Source organism: Strix aluco, chromosome 2 (assembly GCF_031877795.1).
Source record: "Strix aluco isolate bStrAlu1 chromosome 2, bStrAlu1.hap1, whole genome shotgun sequence".
Lineage (NCBI taxonomy): Eukaryota > Metazoa > Chordata > Aves > Strigiformes > Strigidae > Strix > Strix aluco.
The window spans coordinates 133,243,940-133,264,686 of NC_133932.1; the positions used below are offsets into that span (position 1 = coordinate 133,243,940).

Sequence of the window (20,747 nt, forward strand, 5' to 3'; positions counted from 1 at the left end):
CTTAATTTCCGGGAAGAGTGCCACAGAAACCGTACAAGCCATCAGAATTGGGTTCTGTCATTGCAAAGCTCATTTTGGAGGTTATAGGGACAAAACCAGGTGAGCAGTCTTAGCAAAGACAGAATTGCAGAAATAGGAGTGGGACCCTCTTTTTCTTTGCCCAGCTGCAGGTGTATCTCAGCCGTCCTACAGCTCTTGCTCCCTCCGGCAGTCTCTCTTCAACTCGAGAATTTCCTTGGTTATGCTTGTGCCAGACCGATTGGCAAGTGAGGAATTCATAATAAAATGTTGTCTTTAAGCGTCTCCATTACTATTATGATTTGTAGGTTATCAGAACCTGTGCTGAGTCTTCCATCCTGCTCAGGCTCATAGCTTTGAGAGCCACAAAGGCTACATTACACCACATCCCTTTAAACCGAGCTCACAGGGCATCCATCCTCATCCTCGACTATTGCACCATAGCTGTGTTGTGCTGCAACAGAAATCCAGGGCACAGCATTTGAAGTAAGGATGGGGTCTAAGACTTATGGAGGAGTAAGATTTATTAGTATGTTCCGGATTTAGCCTTTCAAGAGAGAAATACCAGTAGAATGTGATTCAGTCCTTGCCAATGCATTTCCATACCTATTTGCTATGAAAAAGACTGAAAACTGATAAATGTTCTTTGATCCTCTTCCTTTCTGTCTTTAAGTACTGCTAGTAAACAACAATATCCTGGTGCGGCATTTAGAGACTCAGCTTCTGTTCTTTAGTGGTCAGGAGGACTCAGTTCCTGAGAAACTCAGCCTATAATTACAGATTTCAATGTTTGGTTTGTGGGTTTTATCAGTATTTTTCCTCATAAACCAGTTTAGGTATTCAAAAACATATTTTAACATCTTGCTACAAGTCATTGACTTTTTTTTCCTGTGGCTTATGTTGCATTTAATAAACTTAAAGTGAAAAGACAATTTATGAATTATTTTGACAAAATACTTTCATTACATGTTTTATTTCTGATACCAATTTCCTCTGTGTGCAGATATATATGCTTGCATACTCATGCATATATACATTGGTTTTCTCACAGGCATAAATCCCAGGCCATGCTGGTTACATGAAGCAGAGCACTATCATTTATTTACACTTTCTCAATTCTGCTTAAGTTCTAATATATTTCTTTGAATAGGAAGACACTTTCATCTGATTTCCATCTGTATCTCACCCCTTCATTCTTCTTTTCTCCCTCTCCCTTCCCACTTGCATTCTTACACCGTCTCATTCTTTTGTACTTTCCTTCTAACCTCACAATCTATCAAAACACTTTTAAAACTATAGGACAGCATTTTTCCAAAGTCCTCTGGCTACCCAAATAGAGACATTTCAGCATGGCCTGATTTCCCAGAGATTAAGTGACAGATGTACTGAATACGTGCCTCCTGGAGGTGTCTGAATCACTTCCCCTGGAAAGAAGACACAGAAAATCACAATCAGTTTCAAATCCCCAAGTGTGTGCCCAGTTCAGACAGATGCAGGTTGCTGCGTGTATGTATCCTGCTAGCTGTGGCAGTTATTAAATGAGTCACACATAATTGACACTTTCTTTCCATTGGTAATTGTTCTAAGAGGGTTTTCCTGCAGTCCATTAAATAACCTCTCTTTTGTTCAGTGCAAGAATGTACAAAGAAGGCAAATTAGCCTTCAGGTGCCCAAAGGCATGAACCTAGATCCTATTTCTTTTATTCTCTCTTTCAGGTTATTCCAATCTGACCACCAGACGAACGTCATTATTTTAATGTTGAATACTCAGACAAAGGTGCCATGGATGTAAAAGAAAGGAAACCGTATCGATCTCTGACTCGGCGCCGCGACACTGAGCGCCGCTACACCAGCTCTTCCGCCGAGAGTGAGGACAGCAAGGTACCCCAGAAGTCCTACAGCTCCAGCGAGACGCTGAAGGCTTATGATCAAGACTCCAGATTGACCTACAGCAATCGGGTCAAAGACATGGTGCACCAGGAGGCCGATGAATTCTGCCGAGCAGGTGAGTACATTTCAGCAGATGCTGCCGCAAGCAGCGTGAGTTAATCAGCTGAGAGCTGGGACTGGGTGGAAGGATGCCTTTGAAAGACTCTGAGTCCAAAAGCAAGATACAAGGGAAGAGAGCATCAAGGAACATCTTCATTGTATTGCACAGATGTGGGATGCATGCAAACCGATGTCCTTAAGTGGGATATGACTAGCCTGTGTTCATTACCGTCTCCTAAGACACATTTTCTGTGTCTTAGTCTTTCTGCCTCCAACAGCCCTTTGCCACTTCCCACCATGAGACCAGAGCCCCTGTGCACACACTGCACAGTACTGACATGGTGTGGAAAGTCCCTGTCTGCTCAAGAGAACCTTTCACTGTGTCATGTACCTGCTCTGTCATGGACAAAGTCAACAAGGATGCTGAAGCAGAAGACAATGAGGGGAGAGCGACACTGTCCACACTGACCATCTGGGCTACAGAAGAACCCAAGAAGCCTGGAAGAAGGCAGGAAACTGAGCTGCAGATGGGATGAGCCACCCTTGGCATTGTACGTGGCCTGCAGGCTATAGATTTGAGATGGGGACATGCTCCAATATTAGAGCAGTGGTAAAGAACCACTTTTAAGACTTACAGGAGTCCATTTAGTGAATGTGGGTGACAGTAGCTGTGAAGATGTAGAGGTTCAAGGGTCAGCATGGGCTCCACAGTTCTAGTAGAGATTCCAGACATCCTCCTTTTTATAGCTAGCCTGAAGTCAGTGCAGTTACATTTTCACTGTTGCTGTTGCCTACATGAGGTAGATTTCTGGCCCCTGCTATAGTCTCATCTTCATTTTTCCATAGAGACAAGAGTGGTTCAGAAACCAAGCAGGGTTTCACATAAATTATTTTTAGAAGTCCATCAAGAAAAGCATAAAATGACAAAGTGAGTCAAATAGAGTAGGCAGCATTCCAGACAATGAACAGAAAATAGCTGACCCAGGCTGCTCCGAGCACACCCTCTGCAGTTTGGAGAAGCTGATTCCCCAAAGGGAATGCATATAATTGCACATGTTTAGCTTGGGGGCTGCTTAATTTCACTCTTCAAAAACCACACACTTGTGATTTTGGTGCAAGACTCATCTTTAAGGCATGCACAAGGAAAATGACTTGCAGAAGTATCTTTGTGCACATGGCTTTGGTGTTTGTATTTGAGGATAAATGCAACAGCCAATAATTAACAAAAGGGCCAATGGGTGTTGTAAGCAATACTTTGCAATCATAAAAGGAGTTTGCCTCTTAGCAACTCTGAAGTACTTCATCCTCTCTAAGGAATCTACGAAGTTATAAAGAAAAGGAAACCTTTTAGGTCATTGAGTTTGCTCACTTCATACAATATATTCACCATGCAGGATAGATGTGAATTAGTACAGGTCAGTGGTTTTCAGCCTCAGGGTCTATAAGGCCATGAAGGTCCACGGACTTCTCCTAAGAAGCCCACAAAAGATAAATAAGAAAAGCCAGTCTATTGACAGGGAGTGTAAATTTGCTGTATACAAGTTCATACTTCCCTAGGAAAATTTTGTAGAGTACTGAGAAATAGTAAAAACCACTGATCTAAATGGCTGAAACTAATTGAGAAGCTACAATTAACCATGTCAGGACACTAGTTCTACTTCTGATACATCACCTACAGATTTTTCAATTTATAATTCTCTCCCAGTTTATCCTGAGAGTCCCGAAACTGGCCTGAAGAGTGTTAACAATAACCCCAGACTTCTGTGCCACATTTTTCACTGGCAGAAAGCCATGAATGGACCTCACTTTGTGGTGCTGCTTGGCCTGATACCAGCTGAAACCAAGCCTTATTAGCCTGCATGACATCAACAAGGCAAAGTGAATTTCTCTCCTGCATTGGTTTGGAAGGCAGAGGAGGGAAACATTTCAAATTGACCAAATAAATTCAGTAAATAAACAAGTCAGCATTTAAATGGCTTTAGCTAGAGTGAGAGTGCCAGCAAACATGCAAGTCAGCACAGGAAAAAATAGACCAGATCTGAATTAAAAAGTCTGAGATATTTATTATCTTCCTTTTATTGACTTGAGTTCTTCCAGCTTAAAAGGCAACAGTGAGCATAGAATATGAAAATCGATGCATCTCCTGCTGTTTATTGCAAATAAATTTGATTTTCAGTTAATTGTAGCAGTCATTTTTCATAATTTATGAGCTGCTGTTACTGGAGAGCATCAGTCATGCTGCACATTGATGTGTCTGATGATGTTGAGTGTGACTTGTTTTAGGGGAACGTGGTACTCACCATCAGTGACTCAAAAGCACAAGGAAAACCAAAAGATGACGTTTTCCAGTACTCCACGGAGGATGGTTTAAAAACTACCCTGGCTTTGCATGAAAGTCAAGACTAGAAGAGAAGAGCAAGGTCTCTGGGAAAATAGTGCTTCTTTGTGTTTATAACTTAGGTCAAGTTCATTTGCTGCCTCATGCCGTGGAGTGGTAGAGGATGCTCTCTCAGACTGCTTTGCAATCAAGTTAAATGGATTAATTTGCCACAAGCTTGCATTGTGCTTCCTAAGCAAGGCCCAAGGGTTTGACGGAGGTGTGAGCCCCAACTAACCTTATCTGTCCACTCTGCCTGAAAGCTTTACTCTTGTTCGGTCAATTAAAAAGGTGTGAAGTTCATGAATGCTTTATATAGTTTGAGTGCTATCAGCTGTAGAAGTGTAACAAGCTGAACCATAATTATTTCCTCCTGACGTCAAACAGCTCCTTCTCCAAACTTTACATGGAAGTGTTGTCCAGTCCCATTATTCATCTTGCATTCAAACATCTTCTCACTGTTCACTATGAGCTGCAAAGTCAACTGAATGAAGAACTGTAGTAAAATAGCATCTCCTTGGGGCCAGCTGATCATTCAATGCATGTGTGCTATGATACAAGACCTTCCCCATGCAGCAGGGCTCAGGGGCAAGCCAGGGTGTTTCCACAAGTGTGAAATCAGACTCTGGAAAAGCAGAAAACTGTCTTTTTCTGCCGGATACAAATTTTCCACAATGTGATATTTAACGTCAATAAATGGAAATGTGAGGAGAGCCACGTGCTTCTGTGGTTTTGAGCAGAGAGAGAATCATAACTCAGTTTTGGATACAACTTTGAGGTCCAGATCTGATGAACACATTTCAATAATGAGTAGATATGAACTTCACTGTTCAAAGGTAGGTTTGGGCCTGAACTTTCCTGGAGATCATGCATTCAGATTTATCTTCTTGAAACACGTCTGAGCTGCAGACACTGCTCTAAAACTGAGTCTCTGGACTGTGCATAGATTTGGCAGGTTCTACCTCTCTTTATTGCAGGGGATTTATGTATTGAAATAATGGGAAGAAGCCAGCTAGACTGAGTCTGATCACTGGTGTTGGTATTTGGCCATGATCCAGGTTCTGATGCCTCCTACCAGTTATAGATAAAGTTCCTTAATCCATCCGATCAAGGCATAGTGTAACAGGAGTGAGGGTATGTTGTGCTGTATAAATGCAGTGCAGCTAACGGCATTCACGGGTGGCCAAAATCTTTTCAAGACATTCAGGGTTGAAAAATAAAAGCATGCATTAATAAATGAAGGTGGATTAAAATGGAGCCACTAATTGCCCTCCCCAGCCTCCTAGTGCAACTTTCCAAACAAAGTGTACTAATATTTGAAGCCTCATTCCCATTGATTCAGTCTGATTTTGAAGCTCTGCGGGTAACTAGGCATGAACTCAAGAGTCATTTTTCAGGTTGCATTTTTAGTCAGCTAAACAACTGCATCTGTTTGCAGCCAAATAACCTCTGCTGTGACTGTATCAGAACGAATAGCTAAACTGAGTCGAGGTGTGACTGGTCAGCAAGGGTAAAGTGAGATCAGCAAAGGAAATCTAAGCCCCCAGTATGTAATTTCAGGGATTTCAGTGAGCAGAACTCACTCAAATTTCCTGTTGAAGTAGGGTTACTGGGTGTATGGTACGACTTTTGATCATTGCATGCCTCATTTTGCTTCTCTCCCAAGAAGGTTTGCCTCTCTTTTTGCCTCTCCAAGACTCCCACCATTTCTCTATCCATCGTTGCTTTCAAATTTGATGATTTCATTGAACACACCCTGAGATTTTGTCAGGTTCCAGAAGCAGGAATCCAGCTGCTTTTTGGTCTTGACATGGTCATTTCATCTGACACTAAGCAAGACCACAAAACAGGGGAATCTTTGGTATGATGTTAGGACTCGGGAGCTGCTGTATCCCACTTGAAGACAGAGGATGAACAGTTCTTCCATTGACTTGTTCTAGATGAAACCATCCCCTATTAAAGAGTAACCAGTAAGAGTTGCTGTGTTTTGTTCCAGGAGCCAACTTCTCTTTGCGAGAGCTGGGTCTTGAAGACGTGACACCCACACACGGGACTTTGTACCGGACTGATATCGGGCTGCCTCACTGCGGCTACTCCATCAGCGCTGGCTCGGATGCTGACACAGAGGCAGACGTGGTCATGTCACCTGAGCACCCCGTGAGGCTCTGGGGACGCAACACCAAGTCCGGACGCAGCTCCTGCTTGTCAAGCCGGGCCAACTCTAACCTCACCCTCACCGACACAGAGCATGAGAATACTGAAACCGGTAAGTGATGACAGCACATGCGGTGTCAGCCTTGAGCTATACCTCTTCTTACCACTCCACCTCAATCTTCCTTAGGTTGTGTGTTGGTTTTTTTTTTATCAGACTCAGTGAAAACACTCTTCTAATAGCCCCATGTCGTGGCCTTTTGTACTGTCCTACAGAGTGTTTGTTAATAAACTGCTGGAGAAGGTCCTACTTATTTATCACAGCGACAGAGATCATTAAGTGGCTGTAATACTCTCTCTGCTTTTTGTAGCGACCTTTCAGACAAAAAGCATTTAAATCTCCCCTCCCCTGGCCGATGCCGCTCTTATCTTTGCTACAGATTTTCGGGGCAGATAATTTCCTTCTTTTCCTCACTGGTTCCTTGACAGGAGCCGTTTCATTTATGTAAATCAGCTGACTGCTCTCTGAAGGAAAACGATGGTGAAATATTTTTAGAAGCCTTTTTCTTCATGCGAAATAAAAGCTGAAGGTCACAGATTTTTTATCTCTGTAACTTTGTGTTCCCAGCTGTGGGGACTCCTGCATGTGTTTTGTAAGTCTGCGAACCTTTTGGTCAGCAGTTCTGCCAAGCAGTGTAGGAAGGAGAGAGGATTTTGATTCAATTGCAGCTTGACCCAGGAGTTCACACAGCCCTATATGCCTTTGCACCTTTAATTCAATTATGGCACAGCCTGCTTCTTAATATAGCTACTGCGTACAAGTCATTGGGAGCTTGAGCTCAGTGCAGAAAGCTGATGTGAAATGACTGTATTGCTTGTTCTCTTTATGCTTTTTGCCACAGCATTATAGTGACAAATGATGATAACTTTTCCTTGGGAAGCCATGACATGGTGAGACATATACCACCCACATGATTTTATGTTTAACTCCAACAAAATTACAGTAGAAGCTTATTAAGTTTCTGCTCAAAGATAATGATATATTAGGCAAAGTTCAAAGATAAACGGCCTTCTCTTTAAAGGATGTACAGAAGAATCTTTTAAAATTATCTTTAAAATATTTATTTAAGTTTCTTAGTGTAATATCTTACAGGGTTGCACTCGTTAGGGACAGACAGACATGCAGTGCCAGATTATATGGTTTTCCTTCTAAGCCTTGTGTTTTGATGAAAGCCTAGAGAGATCATCAGGGTCCATTAGAGTTTTACACACTCCCGAGAAATCACTAGAAAACAACCAAAACCAAACACCTTGCACTTCCATCCCATTCTCCTGTATCCAGAGCTCTCTCTCGTACTTTCCATGGTGGTGTATGAGCAGCTATGATCCTATCCCATACATTTTTCTTTCCACGCCTACTAAGAAAAGCAAAGTACAGAATTTGTCCTTTTTTTGTTTCTCTGTCTTAAAAAAGAAGAATTACATTATGTGCTGGAATTTTTTTCACTGGTTTCCATAATGCTATCTCTACATGTGCAAATGCAACTTTGTACCTACAGATCACTTACAAATGAAATTATATTAGCAACAACACATTAGCAACAGCACATCATAGAATCTTAGAATGGTTTGGGTTGGAAGGGACCTTAAAGATCATCTAGTTCCAACCCCCCTGCCACAGGCAGGGACACCTTCCACTAGCCCAGGTTGCCCAAAGCCCCGTCCAACCTGGCCTTGAACCCTTCCAGGGAGGGGGCAGCCACAGCTTCCCTGGGCAACCTGTGCCAGTGTCTCACCACCCTCACAGGGAAGAATTTCTTCCTTAGATCTCATCTAAGTCTACTTTCTTTCAGTTTAAAGCCATTACCCCTTGTCCTATCCCTACACCCCTGATAATGAGTCCCTCCCCATCTTTCCTGTAACCCCCTTTTAGTCCTGGGAGGCTGCTCTCAGGTCTCCCTGGAGCCTTCTCTTCTCCACCTGAACCCCCCCAACTCTCTCAGCCTGTCCTCACAGGGGAGGTGCTCCAGCTCTCTGATCATCATGCCTTGAAAGGCTTTACTGAAAGTAATGAGGCGGTAGTACTCATGTCAGCATTACCGTAAAAGCCGGCAGAGGAACTCTCTAAGTCTCGTTTTGGAGTTTTAGAAAGACAAAAAGCAAGACAGAGATGAAAAAAAAATGTTAGCAAGACATTTTGGCTTATATCAGGACTGAGACAACCTCCAATTCTTCTTCCCTTAAATTTAATGACACACTAACCATCATTTCATAGCAATTAAAAAGGGAAGACAGAAAAGTGGAGAACATACCTGCAGGTTTTTGAAGTGCTGTACAAATGTAGGAGTTTCTTTGGGCCCTAGGCATTTGCAGTCCTAGATGTTGAGTGTTTTGAATGAGAAAGGCTGTATCATAATATGTACAAAGTCTGTGTAGCATAAATAAAATCTACAGTGGTGGTGTCCAGTATGTGATTGTATTATTAATATTGACAAAAAAGAGGTGGTGGAACCTGAGGGAAAATATTACGCTCCAAACTGTGCTGTTGGGGAGCTGCAGCTGATGCTTAGAGTTCCCTGGGAAGAGACAGCAGCCAGGTTCAGGTCACAAAAAGTGGTCCAGAGCTGAGAGAAAGACATATTATTTCAAGATAGGCAGTATAAACATATCCAAACAAAAGCTGCAAGGGAGGAAAAGAAGGACTAAGGAAGAATCTTAAATGTACACAAAATTTGGACATTTTCTTTTTGTAATTGCTTGGCACAGATAAAGGTGTGAGAAACTTTTGCACACAAACCCCTCACAGCCTGAAACCTGCTGTTGGAGCAAATGAAGCCTGAGATCTTCTCAGAAGCTTTGTCTAGCAAAACCAAAGGATACTCTGTGTTTCCGCCCTCTGCACATAAGATAAGTGTTACTCTGGGCCATCCGCTGCTAGCTACCACACAGGCTATTTTGAGAAATCCCAGATTTATAGGAGAAATGTTTTCAAGAAGACCTGAAATTTTGCTAATGGCAGCATAAAGTAACATAATGCTATGACTCAGTTTACAGGATACCTTTAGTAGTCAATATTAATTGTTGACAGTATTGATAGAAGTTATAGCCTTTAGCTGAAGTCAATATGGAGCTTTATGAACCTGCCATCAATAGAAGATTTTATGGGGCCCATTAAACCAACTTTTCCAATGAAGGTTAACGTCAGCGATTTTTATGCTGTTCATTATTTATCCAAAATAAATAATCAGAATTTACTTCTGATGTTTGTAAATCCAAAGCTGTCAAAGCATGTTTCTACCGAGACATTTATTGTGTTCTTCGAAAATGAGAGGTCTGGCTCCCTCAAAAAGCAGGTTTGCTTTTATTTAAGGAGTGGTGATGCCCTGAAGGAACAGATACGCTGCTCAGTAAGTGCAGCCACAATCCACCCTTCTGTCTTTAAGGAAACCAACAAAGTGATCTGGTTCCATACCATATTACAGTCCATAAATCACTTGCACAGGCAGCTGGCATGGAAAGCCATACATTGCTTTATCTGAACTGTTCCCAGGCTTTCTAGGAGGTTGAATACTTTAACTAGGTTAAGAGGTTTTTTTCACTGAAGAATTAGCTTGAGTTATAACTCTGGTATTGCCCTGAGCTCAGATCCTGCACACCCAAACAGTCCCAGTGGCTTCCCCTCCACTGGGCAGTGCTTTTCACTCAACCTGGACTGTCACTTTGTAGAGTAAGGGGACAGAGGCGACAGCTGAAGTTACTGCACCTTGTCTGGGGATAATGCAATCACTCTGTGCTGCTCATGCAGCAGGCATTTCATATAGCTCAAGGTTTATTCTGCAGCATGTCCATCTAGGCTAAACTGAAATTCTGAATGCCCATGAACAGTTCAGACCCATGCACAGGGAGGAGTTTGGTTCCTGGAAATCTAGCAATGAAATTAGAAGAACCTCTTTCCTACACTAGTTCTCACTGTTTCTCAGCAAGACTAACTCAAGAAAAAGAAGTTCCTGAAGTAGTCATTTGGAGCTGAGCCTGGAGTTAACTGGCATTACCTTAGGGAACCCTGAGCAGGTTTTGTACTGAGCCAGCAATTGTTTAATATAGAGAAAAGCACAATGAAGGAGAACAAGGTAATAGTCTTCCAGAAATTGACTTATTTTGCAGCAATTCAGTCACATACTAAAAGCAAAATACTTCTAATCATAAAGATGTCATCATAAAAATACAGTACCACAGAATAATTTATTTTGGAAGGCATCGCTGAAGGTCTCTGGTCCAGTCTCCTGCTTAAAGCGGGGCTAATGTTGAGGTCAGATCAGGTTGCTCAGGGCCATGTTCAGTTACACTTTGAGTATCTCCCAGGATGGAGAGGCCACACCCTCTGTGTCCTGGTTCTGGTGCTGACCATGCTTGTTTTGAACAACTCTTCTCCTAAGAGTAGACAGAATGTCCACTGCCACAACTCATGTCCATTGCCTGTCATCCACTCACTGAGCATCTCCAAGAACAAACTGACTCCATCTTCTGTATATCCCACATACCTAAAATAGTTAAAAGGCTGCAGCTAGATCTCCCTTTAGCCGTCTCTTCTACTAACTGAACAAAGCCACCTAGATCCTCCTTGCCTTGTGAACGGTTTGTAGGCAGTTAGGCGCTGGAGGAGATAGTCAGAGGAATCTGAGGAACTCCAATGCTGAAAGTTTTTAACTGTAAATTAGACAAATAGCTGCTGAGGATGATTGGATGCTGCCTCAGTCAGAGTGGCTGTACATGCCGGCCTCTTGAGCGTCCCTTGTTCTCCAGTTTTAATAGTTTGTAGCATTGCTGTGCTTTCTTTGACTTCGGGGCCATGCAGGACTGTTCAGGCTGGGCTTAGAGCACCTCAAGCTTTTGTACTGCCTCGGGCACTCCTAACAGATGTAGAGATGGACAGTGTTTGTGTGTAAGCACCCTTGAAACAGGCTCTGAATATTTCCTTTGGGTCTATAAGGGAGATTTTACCCCAGATCCGCTCAAACTGAATCATGCTGGTAGTCCCCAGATAGATCCAAACATGAGAGATGGGTAGAAAATGTAGATATTCCCATACATAAACCCTTCCCACAAAAAACCCCCACAAACAAACCACTTTTTTCTCTGCCTTCAATATGATAATGAGCTTACTGGTTTATTCAGTGCAGTTGCTGCAGTATTACTTTAGACAGGGGCCAACTGCATTTTTAAAATTTGTCTTTGTGAAAGCGCAGTTGCAGCCCTTTTCTAAAAAAAAAAAAAAACCCCAAACACAAACAAAACAAGTACAGCTTAACTTTCAGCTATTCCAAAGAAGCTGTGACAACCTAAGGATTCACTTCAGTTTTAATCTGGGTTTAGTGTTAATATCCATCAAGGCATGTAGTTGCTTAAATATGACAAGGAGCAGGAGAGAGGGGGAGTGGTTTCCTTCATTAGCAGGACAAGTCAGCAGTGATTAATGCTGTGTACATGTGCAGAGTGGAGCTGATGTTTCTCTCTGTCATCATCTCCTCTTGGGAAGAATGTGGGCAGTATCAAGTGGCCAGAAGGATCTCACAGGCAGGATGAGTAACATCAGATGGCTCAAGACAGTTCAACTGAGTTGGAGATGCTCATTTGTGATATATTGTGTAAAGAAATTCTTGCAGTAGAAGTGTTGCTGAAGTATGGCATTTTCTTATCTAGCAGACTGAGAGATTAGTAGACATGAACTAAAATTCCAGATCTAACCACCCTGGAAGCCAAACTGCAGGACCATTGCTGTCAAATTATGCTGTGCTGCTTCTTTCCATCTTCACAATTCAAAAATATGTAGCAAACATCATCCTGCAAACAATTCTGCGGGCAATTTATGTGCACAAAAGGGGTGAAAATGTCATTGCTGGGCTCAAATTTCCCATTTAACAATGAACTAGATGCAGGTATGATCAGCCCCAACACTTCCACCACACATCTGTTGGTCACCTCTGTTTAGGAAGAATCTCCAGGTTAATCTCCAGGTCCATTTGTCTTTGACTTCACCTCTGAAATCACCAGTCAGTGCCAAAAGTGGTATGGTGACTATAGAAATACAGACACTTACTGGTGACAAGATTAAAAGCACCAATTCATTTTACTTTGCTGGACCCACATCCTACAGAGAGGAATAATTTTTCTTTTAGTCACTACTGTTCTGGGATGCATTTAAATGAGCTTTAAAACTGTCACACAAACAACCAGCCCAATATCCAAACCTGCTCTCCAAGCCTTACCAACTTGACCAGAAAGGTAGTGGATATGTTGCAGTTAACTTTTACTTTCCCATGAAATAAATTGCCTTTCTGGAAAATTCTCATAGGCTTTTGTAAAACTGAAGCGTCCTGGCAATCAGGAGCTGGAAAGCTCACATGATAGCTCTGCCTACTCTACCATCACAGACCCAACTCTTAGCCATTTTAATTGACATAATACATGATTTAAAGAGCATTTCTTGCAGTAACCGCCACACTTTCTGCTTCCACACTGCTTAAGCCATTACTGCTGCTGGAAAGAGTGCTTAAGAAACTGCATAGGAAATTAGGACTCAATAGAATTGAATACTTATAGAAGATATTTAGAAGAACAGGGATACATTACAGCAGGAAATAATTAAAGACAAGTCTTTTCAAACAAGGAACACCAAAGAAATGATATAATTTTATTTCTCCTGGGTAGTTAAGAAATCTAACTAATGCTTTCACTTATTCAGTGGTGTCTGATACAGACCTGACTGAAGCCTTTGAATACTCCCACTGCCATTAGCAGTGTTAGATCAGGTCCTAGGTGCATGGTGGCAACTACCTGTTTTTGCAAAATAGTCAGCATGTCAGAGTGGTATAAATCCCAGTACTCTTGGTTAAATACACCACAGCACAGAATCACGGAACAGTTTGGGGTGGAAGGGATCTTAAAGATCATCCAGTTCCAACCCCCCTGCCACAGGCAGGGACACCTTCCACTAGCCCAGGTTGCCCAAAGCCCCGTACAACCTGGCCTTGAACCCTTCCAGGGAGGGGGCAGCCACAGCTTCTCTGGGCAACCTGTGCCAGTGTCTCACCACCCTCACAGGGAAGAATTTCTTCCTTAGATCTAATCTAAATGTCCCCTCTTTCAGTTTAAAACCATTACCCCTCGTCCTATCCCTGCCCCCCTCATAATGAATCCCTCCCCATCTTTCCTGCAGCCCCCTTGAAGTACTGGAAGGCCACTGTAGGTATCATGCTGCTTGCCGCTAGGTTTCCTGTATACATTTTAGTTTCTTATTAAATCAGAATGCTGTCCTGATGATGAAGCCACATGCGCCAGATTTCATCAGCTTTTTCCAAATATTTTCTCTTCAGAGCTGTTTTATAATAGCTAGGGGAGATCTAGTAAAATGTAATTATGTTTGTATGTTTTTCTTCTTCCCGTTGGCTGTCCAGAGTTCATCTACTAATGTTGTCTATACTTGCTACCAGAGGCCTTGCAAGGTTCTCCTAAATAGCTCTGAACTTCTGCAGAGGAAGGATTTTTACCCAGTCTTCTTTACATTCACCTTCCTGTTTCCCAAATCATGTTGACCCAAATCACTGGCCCAAAATACAATTCAGTATATCAGTACAATTAGTAGTGCCAGAATTACTGAGTAATCTTAGCATTACAAATTATTTGTTAATACCCCAGTTGATAATCCGTGGTGACTTTTCTTTTTATTACCATGTTTTGCTGAGTAATTTCCTTTCAGGCTTCATACACTCTATTGTTAATATTGTTACCGTGGTTGCAGCAACATCATCCTTTTTTTTCCCTCCTTTGAATTAAATAATGCATTATAAAATATTTCCAGTAAATGAGTGTGTGCTTCAGACATGCTTCTTCTGAAAACCGTGTAGGCAAAAATGTGATACTCAGACTGTGGAGAATTCAGAAAGGAGATTTTTTTTTAAAAAAAAACACCCATTCTTCACAATAAATAAAAAAAAAGGAATGTGCTATGAGCTATACTTTATTAAGCTTCCTTTATGCCTTTTGAGGAGGGGAAGACAAGAATAAATTAGAATCACCTAGTCAAGATCAGGCATCTGCTGGCTGTCATCTTTCACTTGTCTCCTATCAGTTGTAACCTTAATATTAACAAGATGTTTCAGCTTGAAATAAAAATTAGCCAGAACCCTTACCGCTAAAGATCCATCATCAGTTGCAGAAGTTAGTGAAGAACTACAGAAACGAGTAGCAGATCCAGAAGGGAATTTTCACTAATCCCCTTCCCTGTTTCAGCTCCTCAAAACTCTTACACTGCTCCTCTCCAGGTAGGATTTGCAATTCCCCATTTTAACAGCACACGGGGATTGCTTGAATATTGCAACTGACTGAAGCCACCTTACAGAGATATTCAGAGACTTGGTGATCACTCGAAATGTGAAGGTCAGGGGATGGAATGTGCCTTCAGGCTCTCCAACCATAAAGATACTAATATTCCTATGAAGAATATTGGTCCTAAAAAGGAGACTTTAGCCACATGACTATCCCAAATGCTACATTCTCCACTGAAAAATGGCTCCCTTGAAGGCTGTTACATCTTCCTTACTTGTGATCCAGCTTTCTACTCAGTGACATTCTTGATGATGGATTCTTCATATTTTCTGTCCTCTTATCTTTTTTGTACTCTTTCGATACTAGCCCTGAGACACTTCTTGAAAGTGAAAAGGTGAGGCACCACCTCACTTCTTCACAAGAGTCTCAGAGAAACTTTTGCCTTGATGGGACAGTAAATTGATGGGGTTTAGGGCAACAGACCCTTAATCTCCCTCCACATTCAACCAACCCCCTGTCCACTGGGTGTAAAACAGCCTTTCAAATGAGGATGCCACTGTCTCTCTGGCAGGATTCAACCCACTCGAGAACTGATTGTCCCTTTGGTAGCACCTAGTTCACCCCAGGGACCACAAAGGGAGGCAGCAGCACCTGTGCTCCCAATTTAGGTACACAGGATTAATCTGAGCTTAATACTTCAATTGCTGTGTTAGTGATCAGTATCTTGATTTTGTTCCACAGTGAAGGAATTTCCACTGATTTCTAGGGCTAATCTATCTCATCACTGGCCTCTTTGCCTCTAGAGGAAAAGAAGTCTTTCCATTTTCTTTTTTTATTATTTTTATTCCCATATGGTATGTCCCATAGAGAATGTATTTTCTGTATTACTGTAATCCGTGTCTGAAAGGATGCTGACATTAAAACCCTTCACAACCCTTCTGCTGTAATGAACTGCAGTTCAATATAGGTTAGTGTGTAGGTTTCATGTTATTATTATTGTAATGATGGTGAAGCCATTAAGCAGGAAAAAAAGGCCCAAACTCTAGAAACTCATTAATAGCCTTGATACTGGGGGAGACGGCATGTAGAAAAAACATTAACAGGTAAGAATTTACTGTTCTTTTCAATTACGCTGTTAATTTTCGTCCTTTCCTTTGCCACTTTAAACTGCCGTGTCATGGAGATTTTTTTAAAGGAAAATAATTGCATTTATTAATATTGCTGGCAAGCTGCCAAGTATTCGGGAAGTAAATCTGCCCATTTTTTACACTATTTCCGAGTGCCGTAAATAATTTGTTTTGGTGTGAAACACCCTAGGGGGAATAAAGCTAGGTTCAGCAGCATAAGACCTATTGCTCTTTTGATAGCAATACTTTGCTTCCAGCCTGGTTTTGGGGTGGGATTTATATGCAATGCCAGTGGGGAATGGTTAATGCCATGGGGTGAGGGTTACGGTCAGGACACCGAGGGCCATCTGGGATGGTGTAGACATCAGTGCTTGGGACAGGATGGACCTGCAGCTCGATGGTCATTTGGAGGGAGATTTTGCTTTTAGGGCCAGACACAAGCTCTGTCCTAAGCAAATGATTGAGCCCTCCTGGAACAGATGAAAGAGAAGTAGCATGGAGAAAAACAAAGGATTAGAGAGGACACCACACAAGAAGCGATGGTTGAGGGCTCAAAATGGTCTGATATCTATCTCTGTGGCCAAAGGACCCCTGCCCTGCAGAGTTAAGCCTGCTGATTAAGCGCAGACCAGGAAGCCAAAGCTTATTTTCCCTTTGCCTCTTCCCCTTTTTCTGCTTCATCCTGGATGTGTAGGGGTCACACCAAGCTGCAACGGGCACGACATGTCAATATGCCATCCCAGCCTTTCAAAGAGGTACAGCACTATTTCCTGCAGAGGTGAAAGGTGTATCAGGCTTCATCCCCAGTCTGACATTTCCAGATGCTCATGTCTGTGTTTCTGAATTCCCATTTGGACCACTGCATCTGCTTCTAGGTCCAGCACACAGAGAGTTAGTCCATATCTGGACCAGTCTCCTCCAATGCCCCTTGAGGTATCTGGCTTTGCTTTTTTCAGTGAAGATGCATCTCCACCCATAAGCAGAACAAAGTGGGAGAAAAGAGCATGTTATTTTTGTTTTACCCATGCCCAGAGGTGCACACTTTCCAAATAAAGGAAAGCACAGCTTCTGCCATGAGATTTTGTTCATTAAAATCTCATTGCTTTATTTCTCAGAGGCCTTTGATTAACTTTTAGCAAAAATGCCATTTTATACAATCCAGGGCAGTGATTGAAAATGCAGCGCTGCCCTAATTCTGCAAAGGTCTCAGTGTTTCTTTGAACTGTCCCTAAAAAATAATTATACACTCTAAGGCAGGTTGCTGTTTTGTTTTGTCCATCCCAGCACAGATCATTTTGAAACATGTATATAAAGAGAAAATAATAATTCGTATATGGTGTTCATGTAGATTAAACACTTTACAAACTTAACTTTGTTATGGCCTGATCAAAAATAAGTCTTTGCCACATGTGACTAAATTATACAAAGACATTTGGGGAGCATGTTACGAGACTCAGAGACGGGCTGCTTTTGGTGGGCACTGGACTGCAGTTCAAGAAATTTAATCCATGGCTCTGCTACAGACAGTGCTTAACCTTGGCTGTATCACTTCATTTCTCTTTCTTTCTTTATCTCAGTTCCCTCATAGAAAATAAGGTTGTTCTTTCTTTTTTTTCCTCTACCCCCTTTTAAGTTGTGAACCCAAATATTTTCTAATCAAACACATGGATAGCAGCAAATAAAGCAACTGTACTCTGGTTCTACCTGGTAATGTGTTAAGTGAATTCTCAGCGCTGAAGTGTTTAAAATATTACACAGCCCCTCAAATACACACTGAATATCTTGGGGGCTGAAAAAGAGCTGATTTTTGTTATTGCTGCATCTATTTACAAGCCGTGGAATAGGGCTGAGGGACTATGAGATGGAGAGCATCAAACAAAGCGTGCAGCACAAATCATTATACCAAACACTCTCCTGGAGATCACAAGAGCTTCCTGGGTCCTCTAATGGTCACAGGCACTCAGGGCACTCGCTGAAAACAGTGTGAGAGGCTCCAAAATGTGCCCAGGTGATGTTTTTTTTCTCCCCCTGAGACTCTCTCCGTAGGTGAGACCTTTTCATGCCAAGCAGCGTGAATTGGCAGCCAGCTCAGCCCTCTTCTCGTTGACGTATTTAATGACCCCCCAAAGTGCTACAGGGCTTCCACAACCATCTTCAGTGGTGGCAAACTGAAACAAACTACATCAAAATGACAGATTTCTTCTGCACTCAGAAACATGTGTTTTGATTTCTGCCCTGGTTTGGTCGCTTTATAGTGGGGGAGATAGAAACTTTTTTTTTTTTTTAAACTTAAGTTAAATACACATTTCTTCTTTTAATAGATAAACTGTTTAAACAAAATGGGAAATTATGGCAAGCTCAACTAAGGTTTAATTCAGAATAATATGTTAAAGATTTGTAAATGACTCTTAGATCATTTCCAAGCAACTATGTCTTAACTGCCAAAGTCTTAAGAAAAGTCAAAGTTTCTGGGCAAGCACCTAGAGCCGGTCTGCGGTGGTGCCAGATCAGTTCCTGAGAGCAGCTGCTTGTTCTGCAGGTGGAAAGAGATTTTTTTCACATCAAGTCATTCGAGTACTTCAGCTCAATGAGTGTGTACAGAAGTCAGAAATCCACCAGCAGTTGAAAAGGAGGGAAGGGGAAAATCTGCATGAATGAAAACAGAGACGAGATGTATTATAGTGACTTCCAGGATGCAACTGGTTTAAGAGGTTGCCACCCTGGTTACCCATTCCCATGCCCTTGCAAGGGTTCTCCATCCCCACACTCATGACAGTGTAACTGCTCATGAAGTCCAACTCTGATTTACCCCCAAAAAGTGTGTGATGTAAAGCCTTTCCTGAAGGACAGGGTGTCAGGGCACTGAGCTGTGATTTCACAGCCCCCATGGGATCGCTCCCGTTCCACATAGAGAGATCAGTTCGATCCAGGGTAGAGCAGCAGAAATCCCACCCAACAGAAAATCTTCCTGATTTGGGTCAAATAAGGGCCAGTGGCTGAGGGTAGGGTAACAAAACCACCTGGGAGCTATTTAAGACATCATTTTCAGTGAGGAAGAAGCATTGCAGAGCTCTCTAAGCACCTCTGTTCCAGTTCCCCAGCGACAGCTAGCGCTGTCTTTGTCAATGCCAACTCATTTTCTGTGCAAGACTTATTTTCTTCTCATATCTCCAGCAGGTTCAAGTACTTTTATTACACTTGGTTGGGGAGGAGGGGAGTGAAATTATGACTGAATTCCAGTTTCCATTTAAATGCAGCTTGACGTGAATTCCAAATAAATGAAAAACAAAAAACCCAAAAAAATCCAGCAATCATCTACTGAATAAGAAATCTGTTGTTCACCATTTTGTCTTCCTAAAAAATGTAAAAAGTAGGAATCTGAATAAATGCATGCTAAACTATATAATTGCTGAAATAAATATGTATAGATATAGGATATTCTTTGATTTAGCATAAAGAAGCAGCAAATTATACCAATCAGCGAGAATCAACCAGTTTTAAAAGAAAATAACTGAAAAGCACACATGCAAAACAAGATTAAAACTGATTATTTAAATCAAGATTCTCTGTTTGCTGGTTTAAACCATGATTACAATTTAAATCAGGCCACCCTGCCACGACTAGTTTAGGGACAATGATTTGTCCCTCTTATATAACGTGCAGATTTTATAGCCAACAGAGCCTCGTGCTGCTTGTAAGGAACATAGAGGTACTGAGCCTCCATCTCCAGCCATGTTTTTCATTTGGTTCTAGTTTGTTGTAGGTGTTTGAAATAGGCAAATGGCAATCCTCAGTTGAAAGAGTGGGAACCTGGAAACCCACAAAAAGTCTCCAAGATGTTTTTTCTTTTGGGAGCCTTATTAAATAGGCAATTAAATTGAGATTCAAGTGCAACCCCAGGCTGCGATGCTGATTCCCCAGTAACATGGGGGCTGGAAAACCAGCTGTAGCCCCATATTAGAGTATTAAGGGAAATGTCTCCCTCTCTCCTAGGTACCACTGCTTTGGATAATTATATTCCACTTAACAAAATTCCCTTTGCACCTGCAGTTGGACGGGGTGTTTCTCCTCCATTAAAATGCTGCTGTGCTCTACCGAGCAGCTGTTAATGTTCCACCCCAGAGGTGTCTGCAGTTCAGTGATGGGTGAAATGATTAAGGCTAGCAAGGCACTTGATCATTCGGAATGAAAGGTGCTACATAAACATACCCCATTAGTTTTATTAAGGCTCAACAAAGCAAACTTTTCCTGTAGCTGGTCATATTCCTCCTCGGCTTTTAATACAACAAGTTCCCTCTGGGAGACATGGCAGCTAAATGCAGCACACGTGCGGTTTGCTGGATGTATTCTGCAGCTTTCCCTTAAGAAGTCTGTTTCCCAGACTGATTCGACCCATCATACATTGAGGGGGCTGCTATGAATTGAGTGCTGTGTTTGTAGAAGTCTGAAGGAGTGTTACTCTTGGGCCACTTCTCAGGAATATAAAGGTGGTGACCTTGGGCATTGCAGACACTTACCCTGGCATCAGGAGAGTAGAAAACTTGGCATGGGATCAGTTAACAAAGAAGAATATGGAAAGGACTTAGAGGAATGCCACCTGATGGAACTACAGAGAAAACAAGTCTTTTTGTGCAAATCTGGCTTCAGTCTTTAAGCGTGTTAGAAGTTTGGTTGTTAAAGAGAGGGTTACTTACATGTTTGCAAAATGCTGACTTCTGCATGGCATTGGTTCAAGCGTCTAGATAAAGGCTGACATAGAC

General features: G+C 42.0%; 1 protein-coding gene across 1 annotated transcript in view; it reads left to right on the forward strand.

Annotated features, from left to right (window-relative positions):
* The window catches only part of TENM4 (teneurin transmembrane protein 4), a 508,875-nt gene that overhangs the window by 154,374 nt on the left and 333,754 nt on the right, over window positions 1-20,747 (forward strand). Inside the window, exons 3-4 of the mRNA XM_074816409.1 lie at window positions 1,735-2,023; window positions 6,381-6,650. Of these exons, the coding sequence (XP_074672510.1) occupies window positions 1,801-2,023; window positions 6,381-6,650 (493 nt within the window). The 5' untranslated portion in view covers window positions 1,735-1,800. The remainder of the gene's footprint in view (window positions 1-1,734; window positions 2,024-6,380; window positions 6,651-20,747) is intronic.